Here is a 14,049-nt window from a genome sequence, read left to right as displayed (position 1 = left end):
TAAAAATATGTGGTAACAAAATTACCTTTTAATTGTGTTATTTTTACACTTTAATTAAGATTTTATTAATATTTTGTTAATTAGTATTTTTACTTTAAACTTGGTTTTTGGTGTAAGATACGATAAATTTTATACTTTTACACACTTTACTCAAGGAAAACACGTGATCGTGTATTATAATTTGGTGTATGACTCTTCAAATGCTATTTACCCAAACATACAACTTCTTTGAATAACAAATTTGACAACAAAATCCTTTATTATTACAATACTAACACACTGATGAATTTTTATATTAATGGAATTTACACAACCATCATAAAATATAAGCCATGATTCAACAGTGACCTAATGTCTCAATTAAAATATAACTTTATACATTGGTTCCATACTTTGGTTATAATTGCGGGGATTCATGATTCAACATGTCACAGTCAAACGTCTCAATAATTCCCTACACATTTACCAATAAATTGGAAAAACCACATAAAAAAATTATTAACCAATTATTCTATCATTATTTTTAGAATTAACGGGTTAATTTCAAAAATTCAGAACAACCATACAACAGTCTGAATACTCAAAAATTAAACCCTTATTCTACATATAAAATAAATTAAACATATTATCAAATTAAAAACTAAACTTTATTAATATTCGGAGAATCTTTAAAATTACAATTATTTATTGAGGGATGAGAGGAAGAGACAAATTTAAGCAATTTGAGCAAAATTGGGTTTCCACTTGATAAATTAGGAGAATTATTCTTACAAGTTATGGAATCTAATAGGATAGAATCTCTAGAATCTTCGGAGTAAAGGGCAAGCAATTGTTCAAAATGACATAAGTCAGATTCATCAAATGTGTCCATATACTTCATTGCAAATTTAAATAAAATACTCCTCAATTCAATTGGAAACATTTCCTTTATTTTGTTCATTATCTTTGCCCTTCTTTTACCAGAATATTTTAAACCGAATAGCGATTTAACTAATTCTGAACCTGTTCCATTATCCTCAGTATTTCCCGAATCCAACACATTATTCTTATAAATCTTTATACTCTTGATTAATCTTGGTTTTGGGATGGAATCTAAGTATATTACACTATTACCACTTGGTAAGTATTTTCTTTTATTTTCAGGATAAGAAAAAATAGAATGTATAAATTTAATTGTTTTTAAAGTTTTTAACCTTTTAACTGTTTTATTATTTTTAACAACTAATTTAAAATACGGAATTCCCGACCCATCCAACGATTTAATAATTTGATCCCCAAAATTAAACGTAAAATATTTATACTTTGTTATAAAAATACACATTATAAAGTTATTAAGATTTATAATACTGATTCGTTATTACGTTTTACGCTAATTGGGCTTAAATCTAATTATATATAAAATAAATAATTTTTATGGCGATACATAATCTTTTCACAGGTTAGATAAATTATTATTTTAATAATTTTATAGAAATAAATGCCAATTTGGCCCATTTACTATACACATTAACGGAATTTAATACTGAAGATTCTACAAATATAAACAAATATAAAGATGAAAATATCTCAATTTTTAACAATTTACACCAAAATTTGGTAATTTTCAAAATTTCACAAATTAATTCAGTGTGAATACTACAAAATTTTAAAATCCTTTGAAACCAGTGAACTTATTAATGATAAAAATTACGTTTCCACTACTATTGACTGCAATTACAATGGCTTATTCACTGAAGCCTCTGAAAGGTTACCCGAAGTCGAGTTTAACTTCAATGTTCAATCAACTGTGTATAATAATATCATCCTCTTCCTCCAGTACTTATCACCAAATGGCTTTATTTGGCACTATCACACAGTAAATAACGCTATCTCCAATAAAAAGAAGCTTATATTTTGTTGTAAATTTATTGAAACATCTGTAAATAATCTTTTTAGTCATTATCACACCGTTTCTGTAAGTTAATTATTATAATAATATTGTAGGTTATTTTTACATCACTATCGCAATTCTATGGATATACTAATGTTAAGGGTAATTTATGAGTTAAAATTCAATCTTTAGGTTCATTGAATCTTGAATTTCCAAGATACTTGGAAAATGTACTTCTCAAGATATCTGGCATTGTAACTGTTATACACATGCCAATAAACGTGAGTAATCGTTTATCAATTTTAGGGTTGGAGGGTTCAGAATCCCACGAATGTTCCCTGGAAAATCCCCAATTCATAGACATTGACCTGTACAATAAAACAAACTCTCACTATAACCAATACCCAACTCCCTCAAAATTGGCCCTCACCGGTAACTTATATGATTATATAGTGTTTAGGATGTAGACTTGTATGTAAATGCTATATGAACTTGTTAAATGTGCATGAAACGCGTAGTATTCAGTTTAATCATCTCATCTCCACACTTCTCATGATATATAACAAAACTTGCGGTTAGTATATTTTACTCAAACACAATCACAGTTGTATTATAGGAATGATTTTGGATGACATTTATGACTTGTTGATATATATGTCAAATAATCATACGGAAGGTATTTTAGACTGAGTAACAATTGTTTTAGCCTTTAAGGACCCAAATGTATCACTATTCAGAGAGGTAAAATTTTACTGAATAACAACTGATAGATTACAAATAAAATGGCAGATGACATAAATAACTATAACCCGGCAGTGTTGAAATCACTAGAATGTTACATTGGACTTACGAGTTTGGTGTATAATGACACTGAGGTTCGGATGTATGAGCTAGTTGAAGCTCTAATTGACAGGATAATCATAATGAATAACCCTGAGATTAAGAAAAAGTTTATTGAAAAGTATAATTTATACCTTGAAAATACGCCGCTGGTCTGTTCAGCTACAATGCTACAGACAATGAGACTTATATTCAGCTGTATCGACTCGCTAGAGCCGAATATTGTAATCGCTTCTCTTAAATGCTTGGGAGACGTGTTCAAACATCTTGTTTACGACACGTTGTATTATTTCCCGGATTGCTACGCCAGGTTCATACTCATTTACATTAATTTCCTGTCAAACCAGTTTAAATTAGAAGATTCCCTAAGTAATTTCGAAGAGTTATTTTTTTTCAACAATTTAACCACAAAATTAGTAGTTCCATGTGGGAAAAGGATTGTTCCGGATAATAACCAGAGGTACCAACAAATGTGTAAAAAATGTTCAGGAATCAAATGATTAATTTAATTAAAAGAATTTTCGAAATTATAAAAAAATTATTGGGAGAGGATAAATTGGATAATTTAATGTTTAAAATAAACTCCGATGTTAAAAACGATCCAAACTCCAGTGACCACACATTGCTCATTTTCGAACAATTTTCCACCTTTTTCCAAACATAATTTAATATTATTTCTTGTTATTCTATTTATTTAATGTGTAATTTTATTCTTATTTTAGTATAATAATTAATATTTTAGTATAATAATTAATATTTTAGTATAATTAATATTGTTATACTATGACTTATGATTTAATGTTTAATGTATATAATATATAATAATTTGACGGACGAGTTTAAGAATTATCGCAAATTGAATAAGTCACAACTTCCACCCAGAAAGCAAAGGATCACAGAAGCAATTAGAAATAACAGTTTTTTAATATTATTTTAGAAATTTTCAGATTTCGAGGATATTAGATCACTTTTGAACATTCATTACATAGACGAGGAGAGAACTAAGTGTGATATCTGTGGACATTTGTTTAAATCGGGACTTTTCAAGTCCAGATATAAATTCTCCTGGTAAAAAAATTTTAATTTTATATTTTTAGTCAACTGTGTAACGAAACTTTTTGCAGCGAATGTCACTACCGATTAACACTTTTCAAGGGTTTTTAATCGAAATTTTAATCTTTTTTAGGCACGGAATTTCAAAAGCCAATCACAGTTTCATCTTGTAAAGAATGCTTCATTTATTATCGCGTTTGTTCAATAAAATTATATTTTACCACCTCGTATGTTTAGAGTTTGATGTTGATTTTGGAGGAGGACGTACCTGAAGATAATTCACTGAACATTTTTAACTTGTATTCTGACGTTTTGGCGATTTATAAAGATCTAAACACAAAACTTTTACAACTCAGAGGCTACCTCAAACTCCTAAACATACACAGCTCTCTCAACGTAACACATTAACCATTTTATCTACGTAACACATTAACTAAGTCCTCCCAACTTAATTAACTAATTTCTCAACCTAAAACTACTTAATTATACATTATGTTAATGATTTGATAGGAGAGATTACCTGAGGGAACGAGGAATGCAATAATAAAATTATTAACGGAGACGGCAAATAGTAAGAAGAAACTTTCAAATATAAAGTCAGAGCTTAAAAATTTTAAGGTAATGAGAATATTAAGGTAAAAAATTATCTAGGGAGCGGTGTCAATCACAACGTCCCATATCATCAAGTCACTCAACACGCTTTTAACCACTATTCTCTACAAAATCGTACCCGAATTCAACGGAGTTAAAAATAAATTAGCAATCTTCGAACATTACAACTGATTACAACTCATTACAGTTGATTATAATTGATTACAATTGATTACAACTCATTACATCTGATTACAACTGATTAGAAATTGAGTTAATTTATTGTTATAAGGTTTCAATGTATTCTCTTTCCCTTAAATCGTCCATCCTTGATAGCATAGATTCCTGGTATTTCTTGTTAGCTCTGTGTCTTTTTACGAGGAAAATTATTAGTATAATCAGTGCCAGAGTTGCTATTAGAATCACCGGAATGTACTGAATTAGTTCCGGCGGGTTCACGTTCATCTTGCCGTATTGATAGTATACGTTCAAATCACTCCTCTTGCAGTCGTCGCCAACGCAGTGGATCTGAGGCCTTGCAGTGATGTAAGGATTCGTCTGGAATGTCCAGTTGTCAGCAGTCTTCACCCTCCCATTCCCATTAGACCTATAATGTGTCATTACTACACAATTTTATCCCAAGTATTGTAATTTCACAGTAAGTGTTGTAGTTTCACAGTAGGTGTTGTAGTTTTACAGTAAGTGTTGGAATTAGTTTTTTGTGATATATTTTATTCAAATTCGGTGAATTAAGGAGAAAATAAGATTTATTGTCTAAATGTGTAGATTATAGGAAAATTTCTGAAAAAACGTATCAAACCGAGTGTGTAACTTTATCTTTTAATTTAGCCAGAATTGTCTTAAAATTACTTCAGTATGTCTAGGATTCAGCATATTCATAACCATAGGCTTGCACCCGTTTGCATACGCTTCTATAGTATTATCCGTTGTTAGATGATCCTGTGTGGTAGGATTCCTAAACCATTTCATCTTCTTTTTTTAAATTTATATAAAAATTATTCAAATCTATGGCAATTCAAGTGATTTCTAAAAATTACTCAATTTTGAGATTATTTAACAAGGTAAAATTTGGAAGATTTAACTCAACTCGGAACTTTGCAACTTTTAACTTTATCGACGATAAAAAAACAGCAGAAGAAACAGTTTACTTTAAAAAACAAGGTAAATTCTTACTATACATCTTTTTGTATAATTAATTTTGATATACAATTGATTATGATATTTAATTGATTTTGTTGTAAAATTGATTAGAGGAGGCAATTTTGGCCCGTATGCTGGAAAAGGATCCTTCCCTTGACCCTCGATATTCAGCTCCCTCTCACGAACTTGAACTCTACAACGATTTAGCCTTAGGTAATAACATTTAGCATAACTTTTAGATTATATTAATATAATAAAAATTAGCATTGTCTAAGTTTGGATTAACTGATCCGCCACTAGCCCTAATGGAAGAAGTTGTACTAGTCTTTAAAAATAACGGATATTCCAAAAAATAATACCCTAAAATACCCCAAAATTGCTAATATATCATAAATTTGATAATATATCATAACTCTGATAATATAACATAAATCAAAAAAATTCTGTAAAATGTTTAATTTGGGAAGATTTGATAGTTTTTTTCGTGCGGTTTTAAATTCTGAGAGGAGGTTTAGCACAAGTTCGTTCTTGCAGAGCCGTTTACAAACCATTAGGGACAGAGCTGTAAGACAACAGATTGATTGGATAAGGTCGACAAATCCCATAAAACATGCAAACAGGACTGATACTACTGTTTATAGGGACCAGTGTAAGATCCCTTTTAAGCTTCCATGCACTGAGCCTAAAAGTGATTTACTTGATGACATAAATTCACACAGTTATCAAGGCAAACTTGAGGAGATGATTATTGATTATTTCGGCTCAATTACAGCGGAACACGGTGACATATTGAATGAAACTGGTGATTGTCTCGTTGTTCCAATCCCGCCTAACTTAACTCCACACTGTGGATTTGGTATTTTCCAAAAATATATAAAATTAATAGGCCTCAAGGTACTGGAATTGGGAGGTAAAAAACTCGTAAAAGCACTTGTTCAAAGGTCAAAATTGATAATTTCAGAGCGAGTTAAGGAACTAGAACTAATGAAAGACAGTTTTAAATATCAAAATGAATACAAATCTTCACTCCTGGAAGCACGCACACTTCAAATTGGTACCCTAACACTATACTACTAGTACTATACTATTAATATAACTATACTAATACTGATACTGGGTAATAGTGTAAAAATTTGTAGGTGATGTGATTTTAACCCCAACGTTTGGTTCGTCAAAGTGTACACTACTTGCCTTCATGATCACACCATACTTCTGGCGTATCCAACTATTTGTTAATAAATGTTTTAATTATTTGTTAATGAATGTTTAGAGGGTAATTCTAGAGAAGCAGCTTTGAGGTTAAGGGAGACAGTTAAGAAGTCATTAGACCATCTTAACTTTCTTAAAATAACAAATGTTCTCATGACACATGTGGGAGAATCACTTCACGGATACAGGCCAAAAGATGGTTGTGAAATCATGGTTGAAGAAGCTTACGAAACTATTTTACAGGTTTCAATTATATTCTGTAAATTTATTTAATATAGTTGGACAAAGCGGTTCCGAATTATCACCTGAAGACTGTAAGATTCATTGACAAGGATGTGGAAACTTCTAGAACATTTGCCAACGCTGTTTTCAAAATTAGACAGGAAAAATTACCAGAATTTCAAGTAACACATTTACACATTTCTGTACTATTTACACATTTTTACACACTTACACATTTTTACACATTTACACACTTTTACACACACTACTTAGTTACACACATTGTTAACAATATTTATATATTAATGTATAAGTAAATGGGTTAATGTGGTGTAGGTTATACCTGCTCCGGTGTATTATAGTAGACATAGTGCTAGAATAATTGAGATTGACGAATCGGTACTGAAATTCTCCTCACAGTATAGAAAGATAACATATAAGCGACACAGTGTGGTGAGAAGAAGTAAGAGATTACATTACCTGAGAAATTTAAAACCATTTTTATGGCGAGGAAGTAGACTTTATGACCCGCCGCCATTTTATCTTTTCAAGTCTACTGGCCTTCCAAGCGTTTTCCAATTACCACCAAGGCCATATTATAAAAAGGGAATTTCACACAGACTGTTTCCATTCTATTCCAACGGTGTTAAGGGGATGAAAATGTCGAATTCTGGAAAGTGGGTTGGGAATCCCAAGAAATTAGACATTTACACCACAAATTTACAAAATCAATAAATTCTCATTATCACACATTAATATTCTATCTTACATTTGATATATAAAATATACTATAGTGTATAAGATGTTATATTAAAATGTGTAAGATAATATTAAGTGTGTTGGAGTAATTTTGGTGGGATTAATTAAGAAAAGACCAGGAATAAAAAATTTAATGGGGAGGAATAAATTGTGGTGTTCTCCCCATCAGGAATAGGAATAGTAATTTTAGTTGGAATTCAACTACACCTAACTGATTTAACTTTTATTAGTCAGTAATGATGAAGTTTGCTGTATTGGCTTTGTTCACAGTTTTGACTTCGGGCATCTTTGTATCAGCCGATGAATTAGACTTGAGGAAATTGGGGTTTGTCCTATACGGAAAACACGGTGATGGTACTGCTACCGCAGTAGACAGTGGTAAATGCCCACTTGGTGCTCTTCCTGCCACCGTTTTCCTCCACAAGACTTTTGCCAAGGGTGATCATTTCTTCACATGGGTCAGACCAGTCCACGGCAAGGTAAACAAAGTTGTCTGTGGAAACCACTTGGTCTGGGAGGCAGTCGGAGACGAAGTACTTTTGGACTTGCACTTTGTAGGTAGCAAGGAGAGTAAGAAGTTTGTCCATTTGGAAGTTCTTCACCCCTTGGGAGGAGCAGTTCATCTGTTCCTTGCCTTCGCCGCAGGAGCAAATCCAGGTACTGCTAAGGCCGTTGGTATGGCTGCTTTTGTAGCCGCCCTCCACGAGTTGGTCAAGGACGTTCACAAAGCTGAAGGTCTTCCAGCACATCATCTCGTAAGCGCGCTAGCACTTCATGCTGCTTAATCTAATAATTAATAAGTAAAGTCAACGTCTTAAGTTTAAAAAATCATTTAGTATTAAACAAACGGGACTTTTTGTTTAATACGGTGTAAAAACACATAATTTAGTCCTATCCCATACTATACATATTACACATTACTACGTATAATATACTAATAGACATATATTTTATATATTAAGTATAATCAAATATAATAGTATAATAAGAGTAGAGGGATTTACTAAACTTTAGACCAGTGAATTTTATACCTTTCCTCGATAATAGAGGCAATAGAGAATAAATCATCCTTATTTAAAAATGAATTAACATGGTGAAACAGCTTCCGGATAATCTTTTTATTTATAAGCTCCAAACAGTCTAACTTCCTGATCTTTTTACTCTTTAGAGAGCTGGTGCTAGAGTCTTTAAATGTGTAAATCAAGGCAATCATGAGAATCTCCCTCAAGTAATGACTTCTAATGTTTAAACCTCCCTTGGAGACTAAGTTTGAGGTGATTGTAATTAGGTTTAGAATAAGTTTGTAAAAGTATCTCAAGTTTACAAAGCAGCCGAAATCTTGGACTAAAACTCTTATTGAACAGTGCAATTTGAGAGCACAAGTCCTCATAACTATATAAGAGTTAGTTACTATACACTCAGGTGAATTTATCTTAGAACAAGTATAAGTTTTATGACTAAGCTTGTTCATGATATATCCTATGAGTCGCTGCTCAACCACGCTGAACATGAACGAATGTGTTCGTGATTTTGAGAGAGAAATGGTATCCCTTATCCTGAGGTTAGAAAACTTCCATGGGACAATTTCTACATTTATAAATCTATTTAACATATCAAAGTTAAACCTGCAGTTTATCCACTTTAGAGTCTCCTCTTCCTGGGATGAAGTTCTACTGTTTTCCTGACTAAGCTGGAGATTAGACAGGACAGTATTAGAGTTAGTACTAGAAGAAATGAAGGCATAACGGGAAGCGTTGGTAACAACTTTTTTAGTGTTAATAGCGGCATCAAAGTTGTTGTAACAAAGAAGTTTGGCGAGGTCATTAACATCGTCAGGGTTTGTTGAGACGAATAAAAAATCATCAATCCATCTTACCAACAGGTTTGGCAAAACCAAAGGCGTGTCATTACCCGTAAAAGTAATATTTGGCTTAAATTCTAGTGATTTATCAAGGCTGGAGAGGTAAATATTGGAGAGAAAAGGAGAAATGCAACAACCCTGAGGAATTCCGCGGTTTAACTTAATGTACCGATCACTCCCAAAGTTCGGAAGCCGAACGTTTTGTGATTCAATCAAAGATGAAACTGCTGACAAAATGTCATATCTAGTAATAGTAAAAGTTTTAGAAGAGTCTAAACCTGATGCTATAACAGAATTCCCATATAACCTCGCACTCAACCGGTTCACACTCTTAATCACATTACCATCACTACCCTTACTCTTATTTGTATTAATAATGTTAGATAGGTAATTACTCTTTTGAGAATTACTCAACTTTATTTTTTGAGTATTTGATTTGTTCTTTTTGGTAAGGATTTTAGCCCTTTTGGTTTGGGAGGGGATATCTTCAATCTTGGCAAATGAATTAACACTTGAGGATAGTTTTACTAGAAAACGTTTGTAAACTACGGAGAAAGTTGAGTCTACAAGTGGCAGTTCCCTGAGAACTTCCATGAGTTTGTCATGTGGGATTCGTTCGTAGCACTTTGACAAATCTGCAACAAAATAATAAAATTTAACATCGGATCCTATTCTAACGTACCTTGAAAGTTTAAACCACCATTTCTTTAAATGTTTGTAAAATGAGTTATATCCCAGAACTCCATTTCCCAGTATCGGATTAATCTTAGAGTTTACAGTCAGGGCATCGTGTATAAATTTAAGTAATCTGTTGAGATTAGTTGAGTAGAGAAGTTTCTTGTTGACTGTACACATGTAACACTTGCAATAAGGTTTAAATTTATGATTATACTTGGTTGCCAAGTTGTCAAAAAATTCTTTACATCCTGAAGGTGCATTACAGTTCAATATGGGTCTCATTCCAGACTGTTTAGGAACAAATCTGAGCTTTGGAAACTCATTACAAGAGTCAGATCGAATAACCTTTCCATTGTTCAAATAATCATTTCTGGCTCTATTTACCATTTTAGACCAGTCCTCATTTCTTATATAATGTATTCTATACATGGAAAATCCAGATTCCGTAATGTACATAAACCTTCCCAATGCTGGGACGATCAAATATTGTAGAACAAAGAATATTATTCTACATAAATAGTCAAGGATTGTCCTTGTTTGACCCATGGAATGGTAACCCCGCCCCGTCCATACACAATCTTTAATCTTAAACCCCTTCATAACTTCAGACATTGAGAGGTTTTCACCCTTATTCAGCGTTATCAGGGAATAACACACCTTTAAAAATTTTAAATAGTTTGAATTTCCGCAGAGTAATTCAGGAGTAACTGTCTGCTCTACAATTGATTTAATATACTTGTAAACGTTAGAAAAAGGAACAGTTTTCAAATTAGTTTCAGCCAAGGGCCCACTTCGCAAGTATTTCTTTTCCTCCCAGACTACAGTCTTTAAATTATCCATAAACTTAGAGAAATGTGAGAATAAGCCTTGTAAAAGAGTTTTACGAGACTTAACACTCTTGGGTCCAGTGTTATCATTTTCGTTCGTTGGGATCTTGTTGTTGGATAGCTTAAGAAAGCAGTTTAGAGACTCCTTTCTCTCCTTGAGGCTTTCTGAGTAGTATCTATTATTAAAAATTATAAATGTGAAAAACTTCCACAGTGTAGTTTTATTGTTATCAAAAGAGTCAAATACTGTTTTGAAGGGTATGTTTTCCCTGGTATTTCCCCTTTTAAAGTATAGAAATCTTCTATAAATAACCATTTTCGACCACTTACAGCCCACTTTTTGAGCCTTTTTACCGGAATCGGAGGGTCTAATGATTTGATTATACAGGATCTGGCCTGAGCACTGTATGAATATCTGGGACGGAGTTCTTAAATTATCTCCATCTTTCAATATATACTTCTTGTTTAAAACAAATTTGATCAATTTCTGAGCATACTTATACTCAGAGTCGGATTGTTTAAGTGACTGGATAAATGGATAAATAAAAGAGTTTGACAGATGAAGAACTCCAGTAGGAATTAAAACTCTCTGACTGGGAATCAAGTCAGTTATTGTAAAATCACCTGGAAAACTATTCAAAGCTTTACCAATCTCAGAGTTAAAAAACATCATGGGATTGTTTATGTAAGAGTCTATATCAGCCAGATTAGGCTGATTTTGTTTCTGCTTTGTTTCTGAAGATTTGAACTTATTATTATACTTTAGAGTTGTGGAATTAGGATGAGGGATGTTATTCTTTAAAATTGTATCCACAAATGCTGACAGTTGTTTATCCTCTAAAAATAAGATGAAATTAGTAAGAAATACCCATTTTTAAGGTTTTAAAGGGAGTTAAAATCTTATCCAGATCGTACACACCTTTAGATTTTCCGTCCCTAAAATCAGTAAAAAATAGGAAAAGTTACCATATTTCAATATTTTCATTAGTTATTTGTACAATGATACATTTAGTGACCAATAGGAGAAAGTTAAACTTCAAATCATTTTCATCGGAATGAATTTTCGGTTTCAACAGCTCATAAAGTGTAAACGCCTGGATTTTGGTCAGAGCTTCGAGATTTTTACAAGTTTGAACACAGTCCCTGTGTATGTTATACAGTGAAAAAATGTAAAACCTTAACCTTCTATTATTATACTCTACCATGTATAAATATACTAAAAATTAATGAAAAATTCTATTTTAGCAAATCCAGCACATCTGTAAACAACATCTTTATTAAATTCAGTTTATTTATTGGTACGAGTGAGATGTGTAGGTTATGGGAAGATTCAGTTCTAGATTCAAATCCTTCGTCCAATTTATCGCACAATTCATTTAATTTTAGAGAAAAACAATTCTTGATATTTTTTTTAAAATACCGGCTCCTCTTTGTCAGTAATAAAAATTTAATCCAGTTCAACACTATTGACAAGGAATCCAGCGTTGAATCGCCAAAATTCTTGACCAAATCAGTAGAAAAATAAGAATCCAACACGCTCTTGACAAAATTAAAATATTCTTCCAATTCAAAAATTTTCCTATCTCCGTTAACATAAGATTCCACATTTCTATTAGGAGTTTCCACACTTCTAATAGGACTATCCACATTCCTATTGGGACTTTCCTCACTTTCATCATTTTTATTTATGATAGATGCTGTATTTTTACATTCCATGAGTGTTATAGTTATTCCATCTTCAGATTTTAATAGCTTGACAACGCCCTTGAGGATGTGTAGCTTGACACTTTGGGAGCAGAGTGACAGGGAGCGTTTTAGAATCTTGGTTGATTCTTTTTCGTCCCATTCGTCATTTTCTGAATCTAGTAACTCCGCCAAGTATCCTATAGGATGCCACGGAAATGTGTTAAAATCACTTATCGGCTCTGAATCACTGCACCTAAACTCCTTTTCCAAGTAATTAAGCCCTAAGTTAGCCGAGTCAATGGTTAATTTATGCTGATTTACTAGAAAAACATTTGAAATCTTTAAACCCATCAACGCCATTGTTTTCAGGGAATAAACCCTGGGGACATTACTCCTTTTATCTGATAATAGTACAAAAATACAAATTGCTTCATTAAATGGAACTGTATCCAGAGGACCAGAAACTGGCTCAGACTGCATTGTTGATATAGAACAAACCCACTGGTAAATATTATTATTATACTTACAGACCAGATTTGCCAGGCACAATGGCCCAGAATTACCGTCCAATTGAAGAAGGTTTGAGGTATAAAGCTGGGAAATTATATTTGTTGAAAAGGAAATTAAAGAGGAGGAGGCGACTCCATGCTTATCTTGCTCATCCTTAGTGTCCCAAACAGACTCCAAAAATTCAACCATAGGCCCTAGCCTAATACCCTTTCTGGGCTTAATATAAGATAATATGGACACCAGACTACTTGTAATCAGTGAGGAAGTACCCTTTTCTGTTCTCTTAATAACTCCAGAGAGTATACTCAATAAGTTGTAAAAATCCTGACCGGTGTGGGACAATATCTGCATTATTGACCCAAAGGCCAAATCCTCGTCAACACTTTCACAGGCTTCTCTGTAAATTTCTATAAAATTCTCTGGCCTTTTGTACCCTTCAACTTGCAAATACTCGTCCTCAATTCCACTTGAAATTCCGTCAGAGTAAATTGACATTGACCCCAGGGTTGTCGCCACCTCGTTCAAATCCGCATCTTGGAACACCGTCAAACTCCTCTTCAGTCTTCCGAAATACAAAAAATAAACATTCTCACATAAGAATTTACTGTAATAATTTTGACTAAGCAATTCCCAAAGCTTATCACAGTTCAACTCACTCTCGTCCAACCACTCAAACAATGATACCAAGTCATTTGATTTTATAAACTCTTCACAAATCTTCATTATACTTCACATATCTTCATTATACTTTTCCAATCTTCATACCTTTTTAAAATGTATAA

At 32.6% G+C, this 14,049-nt stretch overlaps 10 protein-coding genes across 10 annotated transcripts; 6 read left to right on the top strand and 4 right to left on the bottom strand.

Annotated features, from left to right (window-relative positions):
- The first annotated feature begins 128 nt into the window (after positions 1–128).
- TpMuguga_03g02585 (uncharacterized protein) lies at positions 129–700 on the top strand. Its single transcript, XM_061305888.1, has one exon. The coding sequence runs from the start codon at positions 426–428 to the stop codon at positions 525–527; it is 102 nt and encodes a 33-aa protein (XP_061161792.1). The 5' UTR covers positions 129–425; the 3' UTR covers positions 528–700.
- TpMuguga_03g00525 (uncharacterized protein) lies at positions 608–1,378 on the bottom strand. The gene has a single exon (XM_758460.2). The coding sequence runs from the start codon at positions 1,319–1,321 to the stop codon at positions 641–643; it is 681 nt and encodes a 226-aa protein (XP_763553.2). The 5' UTR covers positions 1,322–1,378; the 3' UTR covers positions 608–640.
- On the top strand, positions 1,321–3,374 carry TpMuguga_03g00524 (uncharacterized protein; the record flags this gene model as incomplete). Its single annotated transcript, XM_061305723.1, has 10 exons — positions 1,321–1,438; positions 1,472–1,596; positions 1,628–1,954; positions 1,984–2,032; positions 2,063–2,302; positions 2,331–2,444; positions 2,487–2,546; positions 2,577–2,611; positions 2,641–3,170; positions 3,200–3,374. Exons 1-10 carry the CDS (start codon positions 1,414–1,416, stop codon positions 3,372–3,374), a joined length of 1,680 nt encoding a protein of 559 aa, XP_061161056.1. The 5' UTR covers positions 1,321–1,413.
- Positions 3,375–3,515: 141 nt separating this feature from the next.
- TpMuguga_03g00523 (uncharacterized protein) lies at positions 3,516–4,546 on the top strand (the record flags this gene model as incomplete). The annotated part of the gene is made up of 7 exons (XM_061305722.1): positions 3,516–3,627; positions 3,658–3,778; positions 3,808–3,866; positions 3,897–3,958; positions 4,001–4,159; positions 4,274–4,381; positions 4,415–4,546. The coding sequence occupies 7 exons, from the start codon at positions 3,516–3,518 to the stop codon at positions 4,544–4,546; spliced, it is 753 nt and encodes a 250-aa protein (XP_061161055.1).
- Positions 4,393–5,281, bottom strand: TpMuguga_03g02210 (putative integral membrane protein). The gene has a single exon (XM_061305838.1). The coding sequence runs from the start codon at positions 4,973–4,975 to the stop codon at positions 4,640–4,642; it is 336 nt and encodes a 111-aa protein (XP_061161791.1). The 5' UTR covers positions 4,976–5,281; the 3' UTR covers positions 4,393–4,639.
- Positions 5,006–5,871, top strand: TpMuguga_03g00522 (uncharacterized protein; the record flags this gene model as incomplete). The annotated part of the gene is made up of 3 exons (XM_758457.2): positions 5,006–5,536; positions 5,627–5,728; positions 5,780–5,871. The coding sequence occupies exons 1-3, from the start codon at positions 5,383–5,385 to the stop codon at positions 5,869–5,871; spliced, it is 348 nt and encodes a 115-aa protein (XP_763550.1). The 5' UTR covers positions 5,006–5,382.
- A 94-nt stretch (positions 5,872–5,965) lies between these two features.
- Positions 5,966–7,681, top strand: TpMuguga_03g00521 (uncharacterized protein; the record flags this gene model as incomplete). Its single annotated transcript, XM_758456.1, has 6 exons — positions 5,966–6,371; positions 6,402–6,569; positions 6,655–6,732; positions 6,786–6,967; positions 7,003–7,128; positions 7,283–7,681. 6 exons carry the CDS (start codon positions 5,966–5,968, stop codon positions 7,679–7,681), a joined length of 1,359 nt encoding a protein of 452 aa, XP_763549.1.
- A 40-nt stretch (positions 7,682–7,721) lies between these two features.
- TpMuguga_03g00520 (uncharacterized protein) lies at positions 7,722–8,600 on the top strand. Its single transcript, XM_758455.2, has one exon. It carries the CDS (start codon positions 7,942–7,944, stop codon positions 8,488–8,490), a length of 549 nt encoding a protein of 182 aa, XP_763548.1. The 5' UTR covers positions 7,722–7,941; the 3' UTR covers positions 8,491–8,600.
- Positions 8,601–8,672: 72 nt separating this feature from the next.
- TERT (Telomerase ribonucleoprotein complex - RNA binding domain protein) lies at positions 8,673–12,303 on the bottom strand. Its single transcript, XM_061305721.1, has 3 exons — positions 12,038–12,303; positions 11,940–12,007; positions 8,673–11,908 (listed from the first exon to the last, which is right to left on the bottom strand). The coding sequence occupies exons 1-3, from the start codon at positions 12,274–12,276 to the stop codon at positions 8,709–8,711; spliced, it is 3,507 nt and encodes a 1,168-aa protein (XP_061161054.1). The 5' UTR covers positions 12,277–12,303; the 3' UTR covers positions 8,673–8,708.
- Positions 12,280–13,990, bottom strand: TpMuguga_03g02480 (uncharacterized protein; the record flags this gene model as incomplete). Its single annotated transcript, XM_758453.2, has 1 exon — positions 12,280–13,990. The coding sequence occupies one exon, from the start codon at positions 13,988–13,990 to the stop codon at positions 12,308–12,310; it is 1,683 nt and encodes a 560-aa protein (XP_763546.2). The 3' UTR covers positions 12,280–12,307.
- Positions 13,991–14,049: the final 59 nt, after the last annotated feature.

This window comes from Theileria parva (assembly GCF_000165365.1).
Source record: "Theileria parva strain Muguga chromosome 3 map unlocalized ctg_530, whole genome shotgun sequence".
Taxonomy (NCBI): Eukaryota; Apicomplexa; class Aconoidasida; order Piroplasmida; family Theileriidae; genus Theileria; species Theileria parva.
The sequence above is the reverse complement of the archived record's forward strand: the minus strand, read 5'-3'. Positions and strand labels throughout refer to the sequence as shown.